This window comes from Pavona decussata, unplaced genomic scaffold (assembly GCF_977016875.1).
Source record: "Pavona decussata unplaced genomic scaffold, jaPavDecu1.1 SCAFFOLD_142, whole genome shotgun sequence".
Classification (NCBI taxonomy): Eukaryota; Metazoa; Cnidaria; class Anthozoa; order Scleractinia; family Agariciidae; genus Pavona; species Pavona decussata.
In genome coordinates this window covers 390,979-411,150 of record NW_028145555.1, presented here as the reverse complement: position 1 = coordinate 411,150, position 20,172 = coordinate 390,979, and the positions used below count along the sequence as shown (strand labels likewise).

The window sequence follows — 20,172 nt, the reverse complement described above, 5'->3', positions numbered from 1 at the left end:
GTAGCTGCTCTCTTCATCTAGCTTGATTTGCCAAAAACCATCTTTCGCGTCTAACACTGAGAACACTTTTGCTTTCGCTAACCGTGGGAGGATTTCTTCAATAGTGGGTAGAGGATAGTTGGACCTCTTCAAAGCGACATTCAGGTCTTTTGGATTTTAGCAGATCCGCAATTTGCCAGGCTTTTTGACTGCTACCATGCCATGCTGCTAATCCATGGCGTGTGTTTGGTGACCTTCTCCAAAACTCCACGTTTGGTAAGTTGGTCGATCTTTTCTTTTAACTCTCTCTTCAGTGAGACTGCAACTTTTCTCGGCTGATGCAATCTATGGTGGTTTCACCAAGAGGAAACATTGTTGTGCCGTCGTAGAGACGTAGCTTTGCTGAGTTCTTGCGCAATCTTGCGTTACCATCTTGTGATATTTTGCAGTATGTCATATAGTTCATGACGTTACACGTCGTTCCCGTATCAATCTGGTACTTAACGTCACGGCTGTAATCGTTTGCTTTCATCTTTAATGTTACGAACCATTGGGTACCTTTGTCGTTAACTGCTCTGACCGTGTGTGTGAGCCTAAAGGTGTATTCGTCCGAGTCTTCTTCGCTGTAATTCTCTTCGTTGTATTCTTCTTCGTTGTCGCTGTCGCCTATCTTGTTTACATTGCGATTCCCACGCGATTTCGAAATCTGTTTGCACACTCTTGCATAGTGATTCATTTTCTTGCATTTCGAACAGGTTTCGCCATAGGCTGGACATTTATTTTTGTCTCTTGCATGTTTTCCTCCGCAGTATTTGCAGAGTCGCTTCGCTGGACGTCGATTTTGCGTGCCATTTGTCATACTTCTTTGGCGGTGAAACAAGAGATTTCCTCTCATTGTCGCGCTTTGAGAAATGTACTTCCTCGCTCGTGTTCTGTTTGCTATTTCGCAGCTTCTGGTGTTGCTTCTGAGATGCTTCGCTGCTCCTGCACATGTCCACGGCGCTCTTCAGGGTTAGTTTAGATTCTCTTAGCAATCGGCCTTGTAATCCAGCGTTATTGGTGCCTAACACGATGCAATCCCTTATCATCTCTTCGGTAAGCGTGCCAAAATTACAAGTTGATGCGAGTTCACGGAGCTTGGTCACATATTGATCGATCGTCTCGGTTTCTCCTTGGTTGGTGCTGTGAAATACGTAACGCTCATGTATAACATTTCTTGATGGGGCGAAATGTGCTTCTAGTGCATCCAGTATTTGTGTCGTATTTTTTCTTGCTTCGGAAGGGATATCCAAATGCTTGAAAATTTGGAGTGTCGCTTTCCCAATGACCGATTTCAGCGTAGCGACTCGTACTGGTTGCGTCTCCTTGTCCAGTTTCGTTGCTATTTCGTAGTCTTCGTATTGCTCTCGAAATATTGACCAGTTTAATGCCAAATCTCCTTTCATATCCATAGGCTGTGGAATGGGAATGGTGCTTCTTGCGTAAGCCTTGTTGCTGTCGATGTGCTGTTGCTGCTGCTGGTCGTCTGAGAAGTCCTTTGCGTTTCTCCTTCGTTGTCGCTCATTCCAGACGTGGTGGCGAATCTCTGTTTTTAGAACGGCTGTAGCTCTAAAATCCCGCTTGTGACACCATGTTTCTCTTTGAAGCTTCTTTATTAGTCACATCTAGTAGAGGTGATTTGTTCACAGGGGCTAAAGCTTATGTGTAGATCTTCGAGTCTGATAAGACTAATCTGTAATATGAACCTAATGTCTGATTGTCACAACTATCGTAACAGTTTCGAATGATTTAAATCGAACGTCGTTATATTCCAAACAAGACGCTTTTCAGAGCGTTTACGTGGGATGCGTTGACTATGTTTAGCACTAGTGGCCTCATTTATTGTACGCCTCACCGATTTTTTAACCTACTCTCCCTTCGCGATTGAACTAACTGAACAGTTTTAGTCAGAAAGATTGCGTGATATTGAGTTGCGCTACTTGAAATTTTGCCGCCTAAAAATAGTTCCCGCCAGAAAATGTCTTCAGCTGAAAGGAGCACTCTTTTTATCTGAAAAGTTCACTGCTAATCATAACTTTTTGCATACATGAAAACTTGACAACTTTCATCATATTTTTGCTTCTCATACAAAAGTCTTTCGTTGTACCGGAGATCCTATTACAATAACGTGGCGTGACTCACGTTTTCTACTCTGGTTATGTAAATAAAAGTGTAAGATTACAATGTAAGATTACAAATTGTTTTCGTTTCATCAAAAAAACAGAAAGAAAACAGGCAAAAAGCTTTCCTAAATGAAAACTTTTAGTAAAAATTGACAATCAAACCTTTGATCTTTTTGTGAAGTGGATTTCAAGTTGCGTTTAAGCATCAAATCGACAAAGTCATGCGATGTGTGTTTTAGCTTATCAATGATCTTTCCCCCACGTATTCTGGATGGTTCTACAACTGTCAAACAGAAGCATGATTCCTTCGCTTTGAACTCTCCAATTTCCACCGTTTTCACTGTCGAGTGCTTGATAGAAGTTATTCTTTCGATTTACTGCTTCAATAGGGTTAGTTTTCTTTTTGAAAACGGCACATTGGAATCTAAAACATTAAAACAATATGGCCACGCCACTAAAGTCAAGCCTTTTCAGTTCCACCGAGACCTGAATAATCACAATAGTAATTAACTTCCGTCCGATCCCTCCTGACATACACTAAAATATTGCATTCTGATTGGACCGTTTTTGTTAAAGACAATAAGGACAATACGAGACAAAAAGATCCCCTCTAGGAGAAAACTGAATTTGATACATCTAAAACGAGTTAATAATTGAAAGATGCGCATTTGTGGATACAAACGGCCCCCATTTTATAACGTGGGCTGCACAGGCATCCCACGTAAAAATGGTTGCGTTTACTCCTACTTTAGTGGTATTAAACTGATCGAGCGGGGAAGCAAATATTTTCACGTGTTTGTCGCCTTATCTTATAAACTTCAGTAATGGCTTTTTTGTTCCTAACAGGTTTTTATTTTTTCGTTTTATCCAGGTAATCTATCAATTCAGATAAACACTATTCGGTGTGTATGACGAGCACATTTCAAAAGAAAGAATTTGACCATGTGCGGGACAACTGTTCTTGCACCGACAAAAAACATTTTAAACACAGGTCAGTTGTATTCTTGTTTGAATCGTGCCCAAAAGTGTAAAGCATCTTAGTAAAACAGAAAGCAGGTAAAGATCTTCTTTGACAGTATCAGGGGCAACCATCAATAAAATTGGAATATCGAATAACTTAAACAAAGTTCTTTTCTCTTTTAAGCTTAAAAAGGGATATTTACAATCATGATATATTTTGATCTCTGCGCATACTGTAGCTGAACTTTTAAGCCTAAGAAAATGTTTACTGCTGTTGACGTTCAAAAAGTCCTGGCTGGCTTCTTTTCGCAAGCTAAATCAGTCTACTAATGGAAAATTATTTATTATTTTATTTTTATCAGGGCGCCAATTGATAGCGGTGCTTAAGGCGTCTGAGTGTACTACCCTGATACGAATAAATAAAGATCTCTCTCATGATATGTTCTTCGTCCAACTGAGAACAAAAGCAATTATTTTTTCCAAGAACATTGCGGCAAAGAAAAGATAGCTCCTCTTCATAATTAAATCCCAATTTCGTAAAGATTTGAGTCTACAGAGGCGATGTTTCGCCGAAAAGAACGGTTGGGTAGCACTGAAGTTTGTTTAATTTTAACCCTCCAAAAAATTATGTAAAGTTCGATAATTGTGAAGTTTCAACAGTTGTGTGCATCGATTGAAAACTGTAAGTAAAGACTTTCAATATTTAGAGGTTCGGTAGAAATAAAATATTGCACGTTAAAGTGAAAAGAAAATGTTTTTAGTTTTAAAATGATCTGCTAGGTACGGGAAAGTAAAATTCATTTACAGCTTCTTATCGTTGAATCATCACTGCATAAAAATTCGTCAAATAAATTCAAACACACAATAAAACTACTCTGCTTAGAAATTTGTTTTCTTTGCAAAAAACGCTATTAATCGACTTTCAAAAAATGCATATACAAACACCTTTTTTGGAATCTCTGGAGATTCCGTTCAACTTCAATGATGGTATTCATTTACCACAGAGGAAGACGTTGATTGGCCTTTTTCTACATATAACCGTGCAATTAAAAATTCTTCATAACTTCTCCCACAGAAGAAATATCCAGTTACAGCCAACAAAGCGTTGGCTTGGTTTTTTTGTGTTCATGAATTTATAAACCGAAAACAATTGTTTTTGTACTTCTCGCGGTTCACATATGCACGAAACCTGGTTTATGGAAGCCCGGCCATTTGAACGACATAATGCCACGATAAGGCCATTTGGAACCGAAGTGTGGCCACAGTTTTGCTTACAAAAACAAACGATCTCTAGTACTTTAAGTGGCAGTGTAAATGGATCTCCAGATGCAGCAAAAAATGTCTCTTGACTAAATCCTTATTACAAACAGGATTCAATAGACAGAATTGTTGAACTGGTGTGTTCTTTAACGTTAAAATAACTGAATAAAAAGAGCTCCACATTAAGAAAAAAAGTCCGAAAAGTGAGCGAGTAGACATTGCTCATAATCGTGATTCAAGCTTACCGATTATTTTCGCGAATTGGCGCCTAATCTTATAATTTTTTTAACAAAGGATATTATTTTCTGTCTATAAAATTTTTTTGCTTATTTTTCTCGCACTGACAAATAATGTTATATTAGCCGGTCTTTTTCTTATTGAAATCATGGTACGGCAACTTAGTAAAACGGAAAATAGGTTAAAAATGATCTGTCAATGTTTCAAAGGTAACCCGTCGAGAAAATTTAAGTTCATTATTCAAAAATATCTCTAATGTCGTTTTCTCTTTTTCTAGCTCCTTCAAGGTCCTTTAAAAGATAAATTTACGTCTCTAACAAGATCCGATCCCCCTCATTTACCAGCTGCTGTTGACTATCCATAAATCCCAGCTGTCCTTAATAAGCAAACAAAAAGGCATGGTTCTCTCCTCGAAAGCTAAAGGAATAAAATTTCCGTATTGCATTACGCCAATTTAAAACGAATTTTCTCAGTGATTTGTATATATTTTAAGGGCCTCCCGTAACAATTTCCAATCAAAGGAATCGTTGGTTGCCGGTGAAGTTCATTTCCTGAAATTTTAACCATAAGATCACCCTAAAACAGCGGTTTAGTTTAGAATAAGCTCGAAATAATTAAGGTAGTTATTTTTATTGTAATTAGGAAAGTTCACATTTGCGCACAGTCATGTGAAAGTCCCAGTAAAGACTATTTGATTTTGTTTTGTTTTGTTTAAAATTTGATCTGTCACGTCAAAATGAAAAAAATATGTTTTTACTTTTAAAACTATATGATGTTAGTTTTCTAGGTACGGGCAACGAAAATACATGTACAGCTACTTATCGGGTGAGTCATCTCTTCGTGAGTTCGTGAAATATATTCTAACACACAATAACATTACTCTACTTAAAACTTGTTTTGCTTAAAAGAAAGAAAACATATACACTGTAAAAACAGAGTCTGTTCAACTTCGTGATTGTATATAATATTTTGTGTTAACTTTAAAGGGAAACTCAACTATTTGAACATTGCATTTTTTCACATAACCGTCCATTGTTAAATTCTCACTCTGAAGAAGACACTTACTCTGAAGTGAGGCTTAAGTCTTATCCAAAACGTCGTGGTATTTGAGTTCAAAAAAATTAATATTGATACCGAAAGCAAATTTCTAGTCATACAGGTAGAGAAACGAACGTATTTATTTTCTTTTAAATCCACGTGGTTACGGGTAAGACGCTTTATTTATTCCGTAGCTGTAACTATCAATATGGCACATTATTTAAATGTCTCTTAGTTTGAAACAAGCCTTAAAAGTATTATCATAAAACCTTCTATATTTTAAATAAAATTACCTGCGATCTTTGAAACAGAACAATGGATTTGCTATGTTTTTGTTCTTAGATGAAGAAATTGAAAATACCGTTTAAATTTATTTAAAAAGGGAATACAAGGTATCCCGTAGCTAAATTATAATTGGAGTCAGGTCTTAATAGTTCAATTTGCGCAGTAGTCTGAGAAACTGAAAGTCTTTAGCAGTTGGTGTACAAAGGGTTGATTTTTTTCATGTTTGTATATTGTAGCTGTCCTTGGGGCTGGCTAGTAATTGTACTTTAGGGTTGTATTTCAATGATGTTTTGGTAATACAGTGAGCGTTGATGTTTTGTGCTGTAAACCCCGTTTTAGGCCTAAAAGCCGATTTGTTTCTATCTTTAATGCGAACATTTTCTCGGCGGCTACCGAAGTAGTATTCCCGTTACCCCGAGGCCGAAAAGCTAACGAATTTATTTCACAAGAAACGATCGCGACCTGTTCTGTCTACGTACTTTCTGGACAGCGGAATTGGCCAAATATCAACTTTTATGGTATTATGATTGCAAAACATTGATTTTCATATGATCGCATACAATCGCAGGAGATGGAACATGACTGTCTTCTGCGATCATGTGCGTGATCACAATAGCAGGCATCGGAGGACTATCTGCGATCTGCGATCTTGGGGTCATTTGCACTCCTTTGTTATCTTTACTTTTATGTATATAAGGGGGTGTTAACATGTGGAAACTCGCACCGGTGCGAGTTTGATACCAGTATGACACTGTGATTCCATGCCGTGTTTACATTAATGGACACTTCATGTCAACCGAAGTGATTGTGACGCCATATTGGATTGGATGTCGAAGACTGCGCTTGCGCTGCCCGTTCCAGACTCCCAGGAGAGTGATGTCATGCTGGAGCGAACAGCTGTACCGCGTTTACATGACATCGGAATGAGTTTTCGTACAGGAATGAAAATCTCGCTCCAGTACAGTTACCGGGATGAACTCGCACCGGTATGACTCGCTCCAGTGTGAGATTTTGCGCTGGTATCATGTAAACGAACAAAGAGCCGCAAGAGGGAACTGGAGTGAACTCGTACCAGAATGAAAGTCGCACCGGTATCATGTAAACACCCCCTAAGATACCATGTAAGTACGCACAAATTGTTACTGGATAACGAATTAAAACGATCCTGACACCTCTTTCTTCGATTCCCCTTTTAGGGGAAAGGATAAAAAAAAGTCTGGACCCTCTGAAAAAATGGTATGCGTATAGATGAATTTTTGACACGGATCGAAATCGTGTTTTTTTTTTTTTTATTTCTTCTTTTTAAAATAAGTTTCAACCGCAAAACAAGTCCTCGTAAGCTTTTCAAAATTACGATACCGCAATTTTCTGTACTAATTATTAGTATAAAAGCTATATTTACAAAGCTGATTTGTTGAGCAATAATTTTAATGGATGAAACACTGCTGATGTTGTCAGCAGAGCAGACAAGACTAGAGATGAACATCACAAATTTGAAACTACGTGCAACAGGTGAAGTGCATTCATTGTCTTGACATACAACATGTTTTTTGAGACAGTTTTTACTCTATGTTGTATTAAAAGTGAGGTTATGATCGCGACCGACAAAACTCGCCCTCTGATTGGCTCCTTGTACTGGAATGACAGGTTGCGTTGTTCCGCTGTGAAGTCATCAAACAACATAAGCTTTTTACCGTCACTGGCTATCTTCACCAAAACAATTCTTCTAATATTTAGTTTATCTTTAGTAAACGAAATATTATATTTCATTTCTTACGTAGTGGCGTTCTATGTAAGTAAATAGCCATGTTTGACAGTCTTTGTTGTTCACCAAGAAGACGACGGGAAAAGTTGCTCTTTGTTTCCGCCATATTTGTAACTTTGGCAACAGGTGAGTGAAATTTTCGTCAGAATTTTAGCGTATCGTTTGGGCCTAATAAGCAATTTATTTTAAAAAATACACGAATTTTGCCTTCAATAACAACACACACCGCAAATTCTGTTTCTTAAATGAAAACTCTAGGATTGTCGCACTAGAAAATGAAATGCATCGTAATACAATGATTTTCACCACCCGTTTCAAAAAGTGTCAGTTGTTCGATCAAGCCTGAACATAAAAACAACAGCCTTATTGAATATATCAAGATACTAACCACTCTTCTCAAGTTTCAATTCAACTAAGTTTAATTGACTAAAAAAAGATACATTTCCAGTTTCGTTTAATAAAAAAAGGGTTATTGTCATTAAAAAGGAGAACTTACGGTGGAAGTAATGCTTTTGTCGGTTTTTTTTTTCTTGTAATTCCGCCGAGTTCTAGTTGGTCTCACTCCTAGAGTAAAATTTTCGAAGGATTTTGATAAATATGATTCATTAATATGTGCAGAGAAAATCTTCCGAAAATAAAAGATGTTTTATCTCACGTCAACTTTGAATTACAAGAAGTCCAGATAAGCTTATACTAACGTGTTGATCATTAAAACGACGCGTATAGCATTGATCTTGATTGACCAATGGGAGGTTTCTATTTATAGATTATTCTTTGTTTCCATCGTTCTAGGACAATGATCTCTGGTATGAATGCAAAAATATTCCCAACTTTAGAGTCTAATACTTGTTTCTTTTCACAATTTAATTCTCAGTAACCTTTGGTCACACCATTCTCGAAGAATACAACTGCGGACAAGAAGATATCGAGTATAATGTGACATTACGAGGAGGACAATATGCCGGAATTTTCCGCGATCAGGGGCCTGTGAAAAACATGCAAGAGTGTATGCATTTGTGTTGCAATTCCAAGAACTGTGACGTAGCTATGATGCACGGGACGAAATGTTTCAGTGTGCGGTGTTTAAATGACTCAGTCTGCGAGTCTATTCCAGCAGATGATGAAGATATTGACATGCAGGTTGCACACATGACAACAAAAGGAACAGGATTGTTAAGTAAGTGTCCAGACTGTTTAAAAGTGTAAAAGCTTAGCAAAACTAACCGTTATGCGAATTCAAAACCGTAGAACGCACCCTCAAACTGGTAACAACCGTCCGGTAAAAAAACAAAACAAAGCAAGGATTACGGAATGAAAACCTGCAGCAAACAAACATGCCCGCCCCTAACTGCAAAACAAAAACAGACAGACCAAAAAAAATACTAAGAGGCACCCAACGAGAACATTTAACTAAACTATTCAAAATGTTGTCTCCTGTCGGTTTCCAGATCATTTAATTTTGTGTAAGCTAATTCAGTTTGATCGCAGGCTCGGTTCCTTCAGCCTAAAATTTAATTTGCAGAAGAATGGAACGTTATTCCCCAAATTGGTTTTTGTTTTTGCTTTTTTTTTTTCGCGTTTTTAACGACAAACGGTATCCATCCGAAAACGAAAGGAATTAGTTTTCCAGTGTTACGAAAGTTTGAGCTGCCATTTTACCGAAGAAAACTTTAGATTTACATAACAAGTAAATTCGAAGCTGAGGTGATCAAGGCCATATGAACAAATATCCAACGAAATGTTTCGTTGGGGGCCCTAAAGTACTAAAAAGAAAGAAATATTTTCTTGTTTAATGCACCTGTGAGATTTGACGAAATTTCGCGATTGGTTTGGGTATTGCTTCCCTGCAACTATAGTCGATTAAATAAACAATAAAACAAAAATACAAATAAAGCAAACTAACCAAAATCGCGTCACTTTATCAACAAATTAATGGTCAAACTGCCCATAGCAACTCGTTTGCACAAGTTTTCCTGCACTTAAAGCAATTTACTAGTATCCGTCTCCTGCAGCTCTGTTGCAGTTGTATATCGTTGTTGTGTATCAGTGAGAGTTATTACCTAAGCATGGTTAGACGACCCTCAATTGAACACCACTCTAACGGTGCCATTAATTCCAATAATCTTGTCCATGCCCATGTCTGGAATCAAGCTGCTTTCGTCGATTGTGCCCTTCTATATCCCATCACATTTCCTTTCATTGCACATATGCTACTCATTGACATTGCAATCCTACCAGTGTGCAGAATGTTTGTCCCTTGAACCTAGTTTAATGGCCCTAGCTCCCAGGAGTCTCCTGTAGCTCAGTGGTACAGCATCCGAACTAGTAATCGGAAGGTCTTAGGATCGACACCTGATAGGAGCACTAGGAATTTCTTTTTCCGAGTTTGCCTGTGTCATTATTGAATAATACATCACTCTCAAGATTGAAACTATCTTTCCGTTCTGATATCATTTATTTATTTATTCATTTATTATCACTTTTTGCAGCCAAAGCTCCAGTTAACGACAATCCTAATAGCTACGACCCTCAAGCGAAATGTCCGCACAACGAGATCATGTATAACGTCAAGCTGATGGGTGGATTAAAAGCTGGAAAGTTCACTGATATTGGCAAAGTAAAGAGTATTAAAACTTGCATCAGGTAATTCAAAAAATAATTTACAGTAGAAATGTAGGTAAAGTTGCACAATAAGCGAAAGTGGGCCACACTGCCGGAAATAAACCCAGTCTCTGTGTCGTGATGGGAAAAATTGTTTTTATCCCGACTCGTGTCCAGGAGGGCGCGTTATTGTGATGTCTGTTTTAGTTTATTTGCTACTTATCCCCTAGATGCTAGTCTATCGTAGGGTTTACCCCCATCAGTATGTTTCCAGTACCCATTTATACACCTGGCTGAAGAGAGACAATGTGGAGAATATTAATAATTAATATTTGTATGGCGCAAATTAGCATGTGTATATGATCAGTGCCCTGTGCGGGGAAACAAAGTAATGAAGAGACCAACCCGACCACGAACCCATGGGCATCTGCAACATGCAAGGCCAAAACCACAAGGGTGTCAGTGCTCCAAATGTGCAATCACTGGACTCCCGAGACTACAGCGTAATCAAATGCTTCACTAATGTCCGGGGGGAGGGGGTGGGCATTGCTGTAATGGGCTGATGCATAGCTTTAAAGACGGATTAGAAGTCTTTTTTGAAATTGCTTTTATAATAGCTCTTGGTATAAGGCACTACTGTGCCAAGTCATTTGAAGTATTTTCAGTGCCAAACAAGTCCTTCAAATATCGCGAAAATGAAATCATTGTTTCTTATATCAGGTACTGCTGTGAGTCTAAAGTTCAGCCATGTGACCTGGCCTTCATGATATCTGATCGCTGTTACCTGGTGAAATGTTACTCAGAAGAGAGATGTCAAGCGCTGCCAGCGCGGAACGCTGATCATGCTTTTAAACAGAAAATGGCTTTTGTGGCACCATGGCTGTACGAAAAGGGCAAGAAAGTTGGTAAGTTACGATAAACAACAGCAAACCCGAAGTTAGCGCACTGCCTAGTCGGCTCAGAACAATGAGAGTTAGTCATTACTTGCATGATATAAGAACCATATGAAGGTAGCTCTTCCTAACGTCAAATTGCTCTCGGTGTATAAGAAACAATTTAAACTATGATCAGTTTTTCAATGATTTCTCATAGATACATAGGAAAAACTTTTCAAAATAGACACCCTGTCATTCACAGCCACAGATAATTAATACTAGTTTCTGTGTACTAGCGATGTAGCTGTTAACATGTTAATGTCACAATCTGCAGTGAAACTGCTCCTTTAAACACAAGTTACAGGTTTAGATCGATCGTGAAACTTGTTTCGTTTTCAGAAAATGAAATTTTGGGTCTTGAAGTTAGCATTTTAATGAAGATAACTAATTGTAAACCTACCAAAGGTTAACAATGAGTGGCATTGATTAAATATTGTCCTTTATTACACTCTTCACTCTTTAGTGAAAATCCCGTCAGGCCAATCACCTCACCATTTACAATGTATTCAGAGCAAACTCTACACAAAGTCCGTTCTTTTGGATGGCCCAGACGCAGGGCGCTTCACAGACGTGGGCCGAGTAGCGAACCCCCATATATGCACCAGACTATGCTGTGAGGACCCTTCCTGTGATCTGGCCTACATGTTTGGCCGTTCATGTTTTCTTGTAAGGTGTAACAGCGAGAGAAGCTGCCGTACTATCCCGGATGAGGAAGCAAGGCGTACTAACGGCACTTTTGAAAGATCAATTCAATACATAGTAAAGCGAAAGTTTGGCGTGAGGCTTAGAGACGGTAAGCGTTTAAATGCACTAAACGTATGCATGAGTAATGTTATATATATGCATGAGTTATATTATATTGTGTTTTATAATCCATCAAATATTTTCGCTTCCGCACGATTGGTCTAAACACCTCACGTGACCGAATATACCCCAGCTAAAACTGGGGAATATCCGATGATATTCCCCAATTTCAAAAACTTCAAGGCGCGTCTTGTTGACAATTAAAATTAATGTAAAGATGGGGGAACAGTTTGCTTTTGTGACAGAAAGAGAGATAAACCTGCTGGTCGATAAAGCAGTATCAGAAAACAACATACGCTCTAAACGTTTTTGAGGGTAAACTGTTCTTAAACGAAATGTTTAAATACTCAAGCTCGTTTCTACTTGTTGCGAAAAATATTTGAAGGATAATAACCACAATAGCCTCCATTTGGCTTTAAAAATATGCTCAGATATTTGTCCTTGGACATTATCTGCTCCTCGAAGCTCACAGTTTTCCTCGAGCTTCGCTCTCGGAAAACTGTTCGCTTCTCGGAATAGATCATGTCCGCGGACAAATATCTAAGCATATTTTCGGGTCAAATGGAGGCTATTGTTTATATATATTCAACTCCCTGTTTTATATCTTTTTTTTTTTATTTTATTCCATTTTTCCTCATTTCTCCATTTCATAATAATTACAATGATTATATTTCTCCATTATATAATAATTACAACGATTATATTTCTCCATTACTAATAACTACAACGACTATATTTATCCATTATATAATAATTATAACGATTATAAGACGACAAGGCTAAGAACTACTCGGGGGAAAATGGAGAACGGCAAAAATATAGGTAAATTAATTATGTGCCCTTTACAGCTTTTAAGATAAAAGAGAAAAACTTACAAAAGAGAGGAAACGAGAAAACCAGAAGATATAAGTATCCCTGCTTTATATCACTGATTCGATTACAGTCTTGCAAAGTTTCTGGCGTGAGAATTCATGTTACTCGCTTCCATAAATTATAAGAGTTTGTATTGATGGGAATTCAACGATCGGATTTAGAAGATATAAATACAGAGCAAAATAATGCAATAATATTCGTTACCTTCTCTCCGTGGTTAATTACTTGTGTATGCATAGTTTATTAGTCTACTTTAGGGCGATTATAATGAGTTTAGTTCACTGTTACCCTCTATATAGCCTTGTCAAGGGGTCATCGAGTGGAATTGTATATTTTATTTGTATTTTCATATCAAAGGATTTGTACTTGGTTAAGAGCCTAATCACATCTCTTCCAGATGGCACGCCCGTAATGTCAACAGAACAACAAAAAGAACAGATCTGCCAATTGGATGGCGAGATAAGAAACAAAACGGTCCTCAAGGCTGGTATGCTGTCTGGTCAGCTGACTCACCACAAGGGCGTGAAGGATATTACGTCATGTATAAAACGCTGCTGTTCTAACAGTAAATGTCACGTTGCCATGATGATGGCGGGAAAATGCTACTCAGTATTTTGCACAAATGCGCAGTGGTGTGAACCCAAAGACGCTCCTGTTGAGACTCATCATACGAACCCAACAGTGGCTTATGTGAAGAGAGGAGATATAAGCTTTGGTAATGTATTAGTAAAATAAAATACACTTTCCTTCGGCTACAGGTAAACTACGTTAAGACTTCTGTGATACATAATCAGGGACCTTAAGAAGCTACGACTGCGACGGCAACAAGAGTGTCACAAGACAGTTCGAGCAGGGATAGTGCATTGGTGGGAGCAATCGCCTCCCACTAACGGGGCCCGGGTTCGATTCCCGGACTCGGCGTCATATGTGGTTTGAGTTTGTTGTTGGTTCTCGTCCTTGCTCCAAGTGTTTTTCTCCCGGTTCTCCCGTTTTTCTTCCTCTACAAACCAACATTTTCGAATTTCAATTCCACCTGGAACGCACGGTTACCTTTGAATGAGTTCTTAGAGATGCTTTGGTGCTCTGTGGGTAAACAAGTTACTTTCTTTTTTTACATTTTAACGACAAAAAGATTTAACGAGCACTGAACGTGCGGTATAAATTGTGGCTCATTTTGTTCCTTTCCTCTGCACAAAAGCAGCGTCAAACGGCCAAACTGAAAGTTTTTTGTGAAAATGGGCATACGAGGGTGAATTTTTCTTTCTTTCTTTCTTAACTTAAACGCTGTTCCTAGCAGAAAGTTTTTGGCTGGTCAGGCTGCATTTAACACGTTCAAAGAGTTGGAAAAGGCGCGAAGAAATTCAAAAAAGAACTTCAACAAAACGTTAGATCATATTTTTAAGTGACTTTTTGTTGGCGTCGTTGTCGCAGTCTTAACACTTAGAGTTACAATTTACGAAAACAGGTGTTTCGGCTACACTGCAAACCTTGTAAAACTCTAAATAATGAAGCGGATGTACTTCGTTTTTCAAAATCACTGATTTATTTGAAAGAGTTGTTAACTAAAAGTAACTCAGCTGCCATTTTAGAAGATTCAATTGAATATATATTAGTTGGACCTGATTATTGAATAATTACATGGACGGCAATCCTGTCTTGCAGCTCCAAAACCCAAGCCAGAGGGTATAATGCCATTGATACAGAGATTCCATCCTAACCTTGAAGAAAACGTGGAAGAGGAATATGTTGAGTCGGAAGAGAATGAAGAAGCTGAAGGCGTTAGCAGAGAGGAAGAGGATGAAAGCACGAGGAATGATACAAAGAATTACGTGGAAGGTATGTTAAGGATTATTCGACAAATTGTCCTATACTCTAGGCCTTCAAAAAAGACAGCAAAATTTAAAGTAAATAAAGAAGGCGCCAAAACAACAAAAAGACAATCCACGAGTTTTTTTGGAAACACCCTAGTATGTATGCAAGTCTAGTTCTAACCTATAGATTAAACTGGTGAAGCCTTCATTAATAATTTTTATATTGTAAAGTGATGGAAGTAGAATGACCTTAATAACCAAGCAAAATTACCTACATGGTCAGTTAAAACGCGCATTGCCAACCGATAATTTAAATCATATACGAAACTTTTCACTTTTTTAAATTCCAATTCATTAGTTTCTTAATTAACTTTCATGACAATTCGATATCAAATGCAAGTGGCCAGGTTCTACTCTAGGCAGATAAAAATTAACAGTAGTGTGTTTATGAAACGTTTACGAGGAAAATTATGAAGGATTAGTAGGATAGGGTAAGAAAGAAAAATTAATATTTGGATTTTACAATTGTGCTGGTAAGGCAATTTGGTCACCCGTCAAGATGTTCGAGAGCTGACGTCTCGTGCGTTATTACTTCTAGAGTCAGGGAGAATCCGATTCGTGAATTCGCTCTGACGAAGTGCCAGCGCTCCAAACCTCAGCACTCGAAACTCTGCATGTTGTTTAAGTTATTGTATCAACCCAAATATTTGTTCTTCCAGTCCCCCTTTTTTTTATTTATTTTTTTTTTATTGTTTTTACCACATAATACTTAGTTAGTTACAATACTTACTTACATAATACTAACTTACAATATAATGCAATAAGAGTTCTTATGCAACTAACTACTAACATACTATCTATTAACGAAGAGTTGATACTCTAAAAGCTACAAAAAAAATAATAACAACAACAAACAAACAAAAAAAAATATATGGGAAATTAACCAGTATCAAGTAAATTATTTTTACAGCTTGACTTGCACCTTAGCTTTACTAGTTTCAATTTGAATTTTATTTTTAAGGATAGACCAAAAGCATCGAAAAAAATAATCTTCCTTATTTTTAGACGTGGTGTAAATATAGTGTTTTGCAATTATCATGCAGAGGTTTAAACCAAGACACTGAGGCACGGTGTCTGTGATGCTGTAAGTGTTTGTGCTTCAGAAAGCGTGATCTCAATGTTGTTTTTTTTCGTACCATTAATCTGTAAAATGTATCCAAAACAGCTGAGCATTCGGGCAAGTCACAAATAGGTGTATGATTGTTTGCCTTTCAGCGCATAACACACCAATCTTCTTCTATATAAAAAAAAATAGTAGCTGAGACCGGGAAATTGGATGCTGCGTGTAATTCTTTTTTTGTTTTGTTTTTTTTATCTTTACTGAATGATATAACGTCAACATGAAATGATATTCAACTCAGTTTTTATGGATAATTTTAAGCTTTGACAATAAATTAAAATTTATAGGTAGCACTGATGTCGTAAATGAAGATAGTGGAAGTAGCGACAGCGAAGACAGGCGTCTCGATAGCGGATCTGGGGAGAGTGGAAATGATGGTATTGGACGGGAGCAGTCTGGGAACGAGTTGAATGGGGAGAGCGGAGAAGACAGCAGCGGGGGGAGTCCGGAGAGTGGGGATGAAGAAGACAGCGGAGAAAGTGGAAGCGCAGACAGTGGCGAAGGAGAAGAAGGAGACGGAGATGATCAAACTGATGAACAACAACAAGAAATCGCACAGCTAAGGCATCTTCTGAACGTGCAAGGCGTCCCTTATAACTAGGAGGTTTATAAAATAAAATAATATACAATATGTGCTGTTCTAGGTCAATATCTATGAACTACGTACTGACTGATGTACCATAAAGCAACTTTAGTCTCTGCCTAAAAGAAGTAAACTCTTATCTATGTGGCTTACCTGCACAATTAATAACTTTGGGCGTTGGAATAACCCTGAAAAAAGAAAATGTTATACGCTTGCAACCAGCTGGTACAAGGTTTTCTGCCTTCCGCCTACAAAGAGATAAACGGCCTAGAGTCTCTTCCTCCTTAATGGAAATTTCTTTTAATTAATTTATAAATTATTATCATCGTGATTCCTCCACGGATTAGGCGTTGCTCGCATGCTTCGTCAACTTTCCTTCGCTGAAATCTTGAAGATCAAGCGGCAATGTGAATGTTACATACAAAACCAGTGGATGCCGTTCTGATTGGCTTCTTTAACTCCGGGTGATATTCACTGTGTGGGGCTAGCTAAACCCTAGTTTGATATACACCAATACTTATTTTCATCAGATACTTACCGAGCCGGGAATAACCATCCACCTCCGCTTAGTTAGATAACTGTTAAATATATCAATTGATGTAATTAGCGTTGCTCAAAGTCTAAAAATAACCTCAACAATTAAATGGGAAATGTATGAGGGAGGGACCCTCCTGCCTTCACTTTTCTTGTGTTTATCAAGTGCCTTGCGTGGTTAAGTGTGAAGTTTATTTGAATGGACATAACTAGCCAGACAGTTGTAAAAAGATTAAATACACTTCTATCTAGGACTTTAATTTTACATGGTTGTTTTTTATTCATTGTAGAGTTAGTGGTAGCTAACCTAAAACGTTGTTCTCCTTCACCGATCTTTTCAAAAAAAAGTCTTATTTACTTAGCGACCTAAAACATTTGTGGCTGGCCTTTTAATTCATATTGATAGTAAAACGAAAATAAAGTCCCCTTCACTATCTGCAGTGCAATAATGATTTAGCTGGTATGATTTCAAAAGCAACAGAAAATTACAATTGACATGCGATAAGGCGTCGCCATCTTTTTCCAACGCCGGGAGGAAATCTGAAACCCGTGTGCAATTAAACATAACTATGTAACAGTTGTTAATAGCAGAAGCTATGATTTTGACGCATAGAGTGTGTACACTTCTCGTGCACTTCATCTTGACATGAGCATCCGCGACAAATGGTATAAGAGTTCTAACCAGTTCAAGCATTGGTAGGAATCAACTTAGCCAATTTTCTTAGATTCCTTTTCCTTCATTAGGATTTCTAGATGGCGAGGTCAATAAAATGCTTTTACTCCAACGTACATTTAACAGTACATCATGATCATGTAAAACTTAAGTACATATTAATCAGTGGTTCTACCCTAAGGGGCTTGTTGATAGAAATGGAGAGTGGGGCTTCGTACAGTGACGGCGTCACTTTATTTAGAGTGAAAGATATATTAAAGAGACATAACGAGAAACTGGACGTTAGTTTTCTGTGACAAACACTAACGTTCCAGTCCTCCATGGCCAGCTCAAAGTACTATTACTGAAATAGTACGTGGGATCTACAGTAGATGTTTTATAATAGAACTCAAAGTGTGAATAAACATACCGTTTTTGTAGAGATTGTACATTTGTTGCCAACCTTCACTTTGTTTTCTTGTTCAAACGCTTAAACGCTTAAAAGTAAAGCGGCTGCCTTTACCTCCCCACCCTTACCCCAAACGCCCTGAAGTGGTCGGCAGTTCTTAGCCCCAGGACTTTCATAAAAACGTACAGAAAAGTTATAAAATCTTCAAACTTAGCATACACAATGTTGTTAGTACATGGGCCAATTTCACGAAAAGTATAGCTTTCCATCTGCCTATTGGCTGTTTTAGGTTCGTAGGGTATTGCGACACTTAAATTGAACCTGAAGAATCTTTACTGAATTGTTTTGTTTCTTTTTTTTTTACAGCTCAGGACAAACGAGTCATTCAGTCCCGTATAAATTTGGTATTAATTACAATATGATGGCCTCGTTAGATACAATATATATTTAGCACAGCATAAACAATGCTATATCCGTCACTCTCTAGTGGTAGGCTAAGAACTAGCGATAACATCTTAGATATTCGGCTAGTGATCACAGAAGAGTTCTTGAACCTTGCGCTTGAGGAAATACAAGGCAGTCCTTTCAACCGATAGACTACGCCACCAACTTAATAATTAGGCAAACTAAGTGGTCTTTTGAATAGTAGCCTCGATTGCTAGCCGCTGTTAAGGAAGATGAGCTCGCCCTCCCCCCCCCCCCCTCCTCCCCTTCCCTCCCCTCCCTCTCCCCAAATTTTTCCCTCTCCTTCCCTCTCCCCCTCTCCTTCCTGTTCGTTTCCACTCCTTCTCGGGGAGGACAAAAATTAGCGGCAGAAAACGAGATTCTTAGTAATACAGAAGGCCGAAAAAGTTTAGAGCAGAAATTCATCTTCCAAATCGGCACTCTAACTCTCCACGGAATGAACAAACGTTTTTCATTCAACTGATTTATTTTTGTCTGACACGTTGCCATGCTGCCACCAATAGCGTAGTCCAAATGTTCACTATATTACCCATGTACAGTCCACAACTCCTTGATTCGCTCTGACGAAGGCCTAACTCTCCTAACGTCAACTCACGGGTCGAAGCTCTTTACGGTGGCCAGATCACCTTGATAAAATCAAATGTTCGTTTCCAAGGCCCCAGAGTCCCAGTACCGCAGTTTCTTTAGAAACTAACTCCCTTATCCTATTTGAATGGTCGCTTTGGGTTTTTATGTGTGCATCGAATTATTTTCCAAATGACACAAACGCGTTCAAGGTACATACGTGAGGACGTCGTATTTTTTTCAATGTTCTTATTTTCTTTTCAAAACCTTTACTTCTACATTACCAATAGAGCCAGGAAATATATATGCTCTTAATTAACAGCTGAGTGCATTGATAAAAACTGGAAGCGGTGTGACGTATTGATGGTTTGCATGTGACGTCATGGCGGTCATGTTGGTGTACAGGAACAAAAAGATTTTTTTCCTCTGGGAGTTAACTTCCAGTTTTATGCAAACTATCTGAACAAATTTTCTTTTGTTTAGTACACCAACATGGCGGCAATGCAAACCACCTATAGTCTGAAATGTGGACGTCGTATTGAAGGGAATATATTGTTTTCCTACTTGGTAACAATCTCGTACCGAGAGGCCAACCGCTGGTCAAATACCCTGAGGGCTCTGTCTACGAGATTGTCTCGGTAAGTTTATGGAACATCATAGAAACGGGCCGCTAATTCTTAGCTGGAGTTATTTCACGGCTGTTCCGAGTTCAGTTCCTGCGACACGGTTATAAATAGCCAACCGGCCAGCCTCATGCTTGTTGGGATTTTGGATGATTGGCTCTTATTATTTGCGTGAAGTGCCTGTAAACTGGCGTACAGCAGTTTAAAGAACACTGCAGAATGTCTTCCACGACGAACAATGCATTTATATGAGTCACTGCAGGTATCAATTTCTTACGAGGGTTTTGACGAGGGGTGAGCTGCACGCTATTATCCTGTTTCGTTGCAATTGATGGTTTGTACTTTACTTATGTCTGTGTATAAAATACTATTAAAGTGTGAGCTTCAAAGCTGTGCGCTTAGTTCCTTTCTGTACTTTATGTTTTCAAAACAAAATTGGAAAGTTTGTTCAA

General features: G+C 38.2%; 1 protein-coding gene across 1 annotated transcript; it reads left to right on the top strand.

Moving 5' to 3' along the window:
• The first annotated feature begins 7,581 nt into the window (after nt 1-7,581).
• LOC146466670 (uncharacterized) lies at nt 7,582-17,762 on the top strand. Its single transcript, XM_085126937.1, has 8 exons — nt 7,582-7,812; nt 8,561-8,863; nt 10,176-10,329; nt 11,008-11,192; nt 11,686-12,015; nt 13,297-13,614; nt 14,562-14,735; nt 16,178-17,762. The coding sequence occupies exons 1-8, from the start codon at nt 7,728-7,730 to the stop codon at nt 16,489-16,491; spliced, it is 1,863 nt and encodes a 620-aa protein (XP_084983063.1). The 5' UTR covers nt 7,582-7,727; the 3' UTR covers nt 16,492-17,762.
• The last annotated feature ends 2,410 nt before the right edge of the window (nt 17,763-20,172 follow it).

What these genes read in the sequence shown, in the direction of transcription:
- LOC146466670 (XM_085126937.1), top strand. Translation starts at nt 7,728, where the DNA reads ATGTTTGACAGTCTTTGTTGTTCACCAAGAAGACGACGGGAAAAGTTG. An exon ending in ATTTGTAACTTTGGCAACAG is followed by an intron (nt 7,813 to 8,560) that starts GTGAGTGAAATT and finishes TTTAATTCTCAG; the next exon opens with TAACCTTTGGTCACACCATT. An exon ending in TACAAAGAATTACGTGGAAG is followed by an intron (nt 14,736 to 16,177) that starts GTATGTTAAGGA and finishes TAAAATTTATAG; the next exon opens with GTAGCACTGATGTCGTAAAT.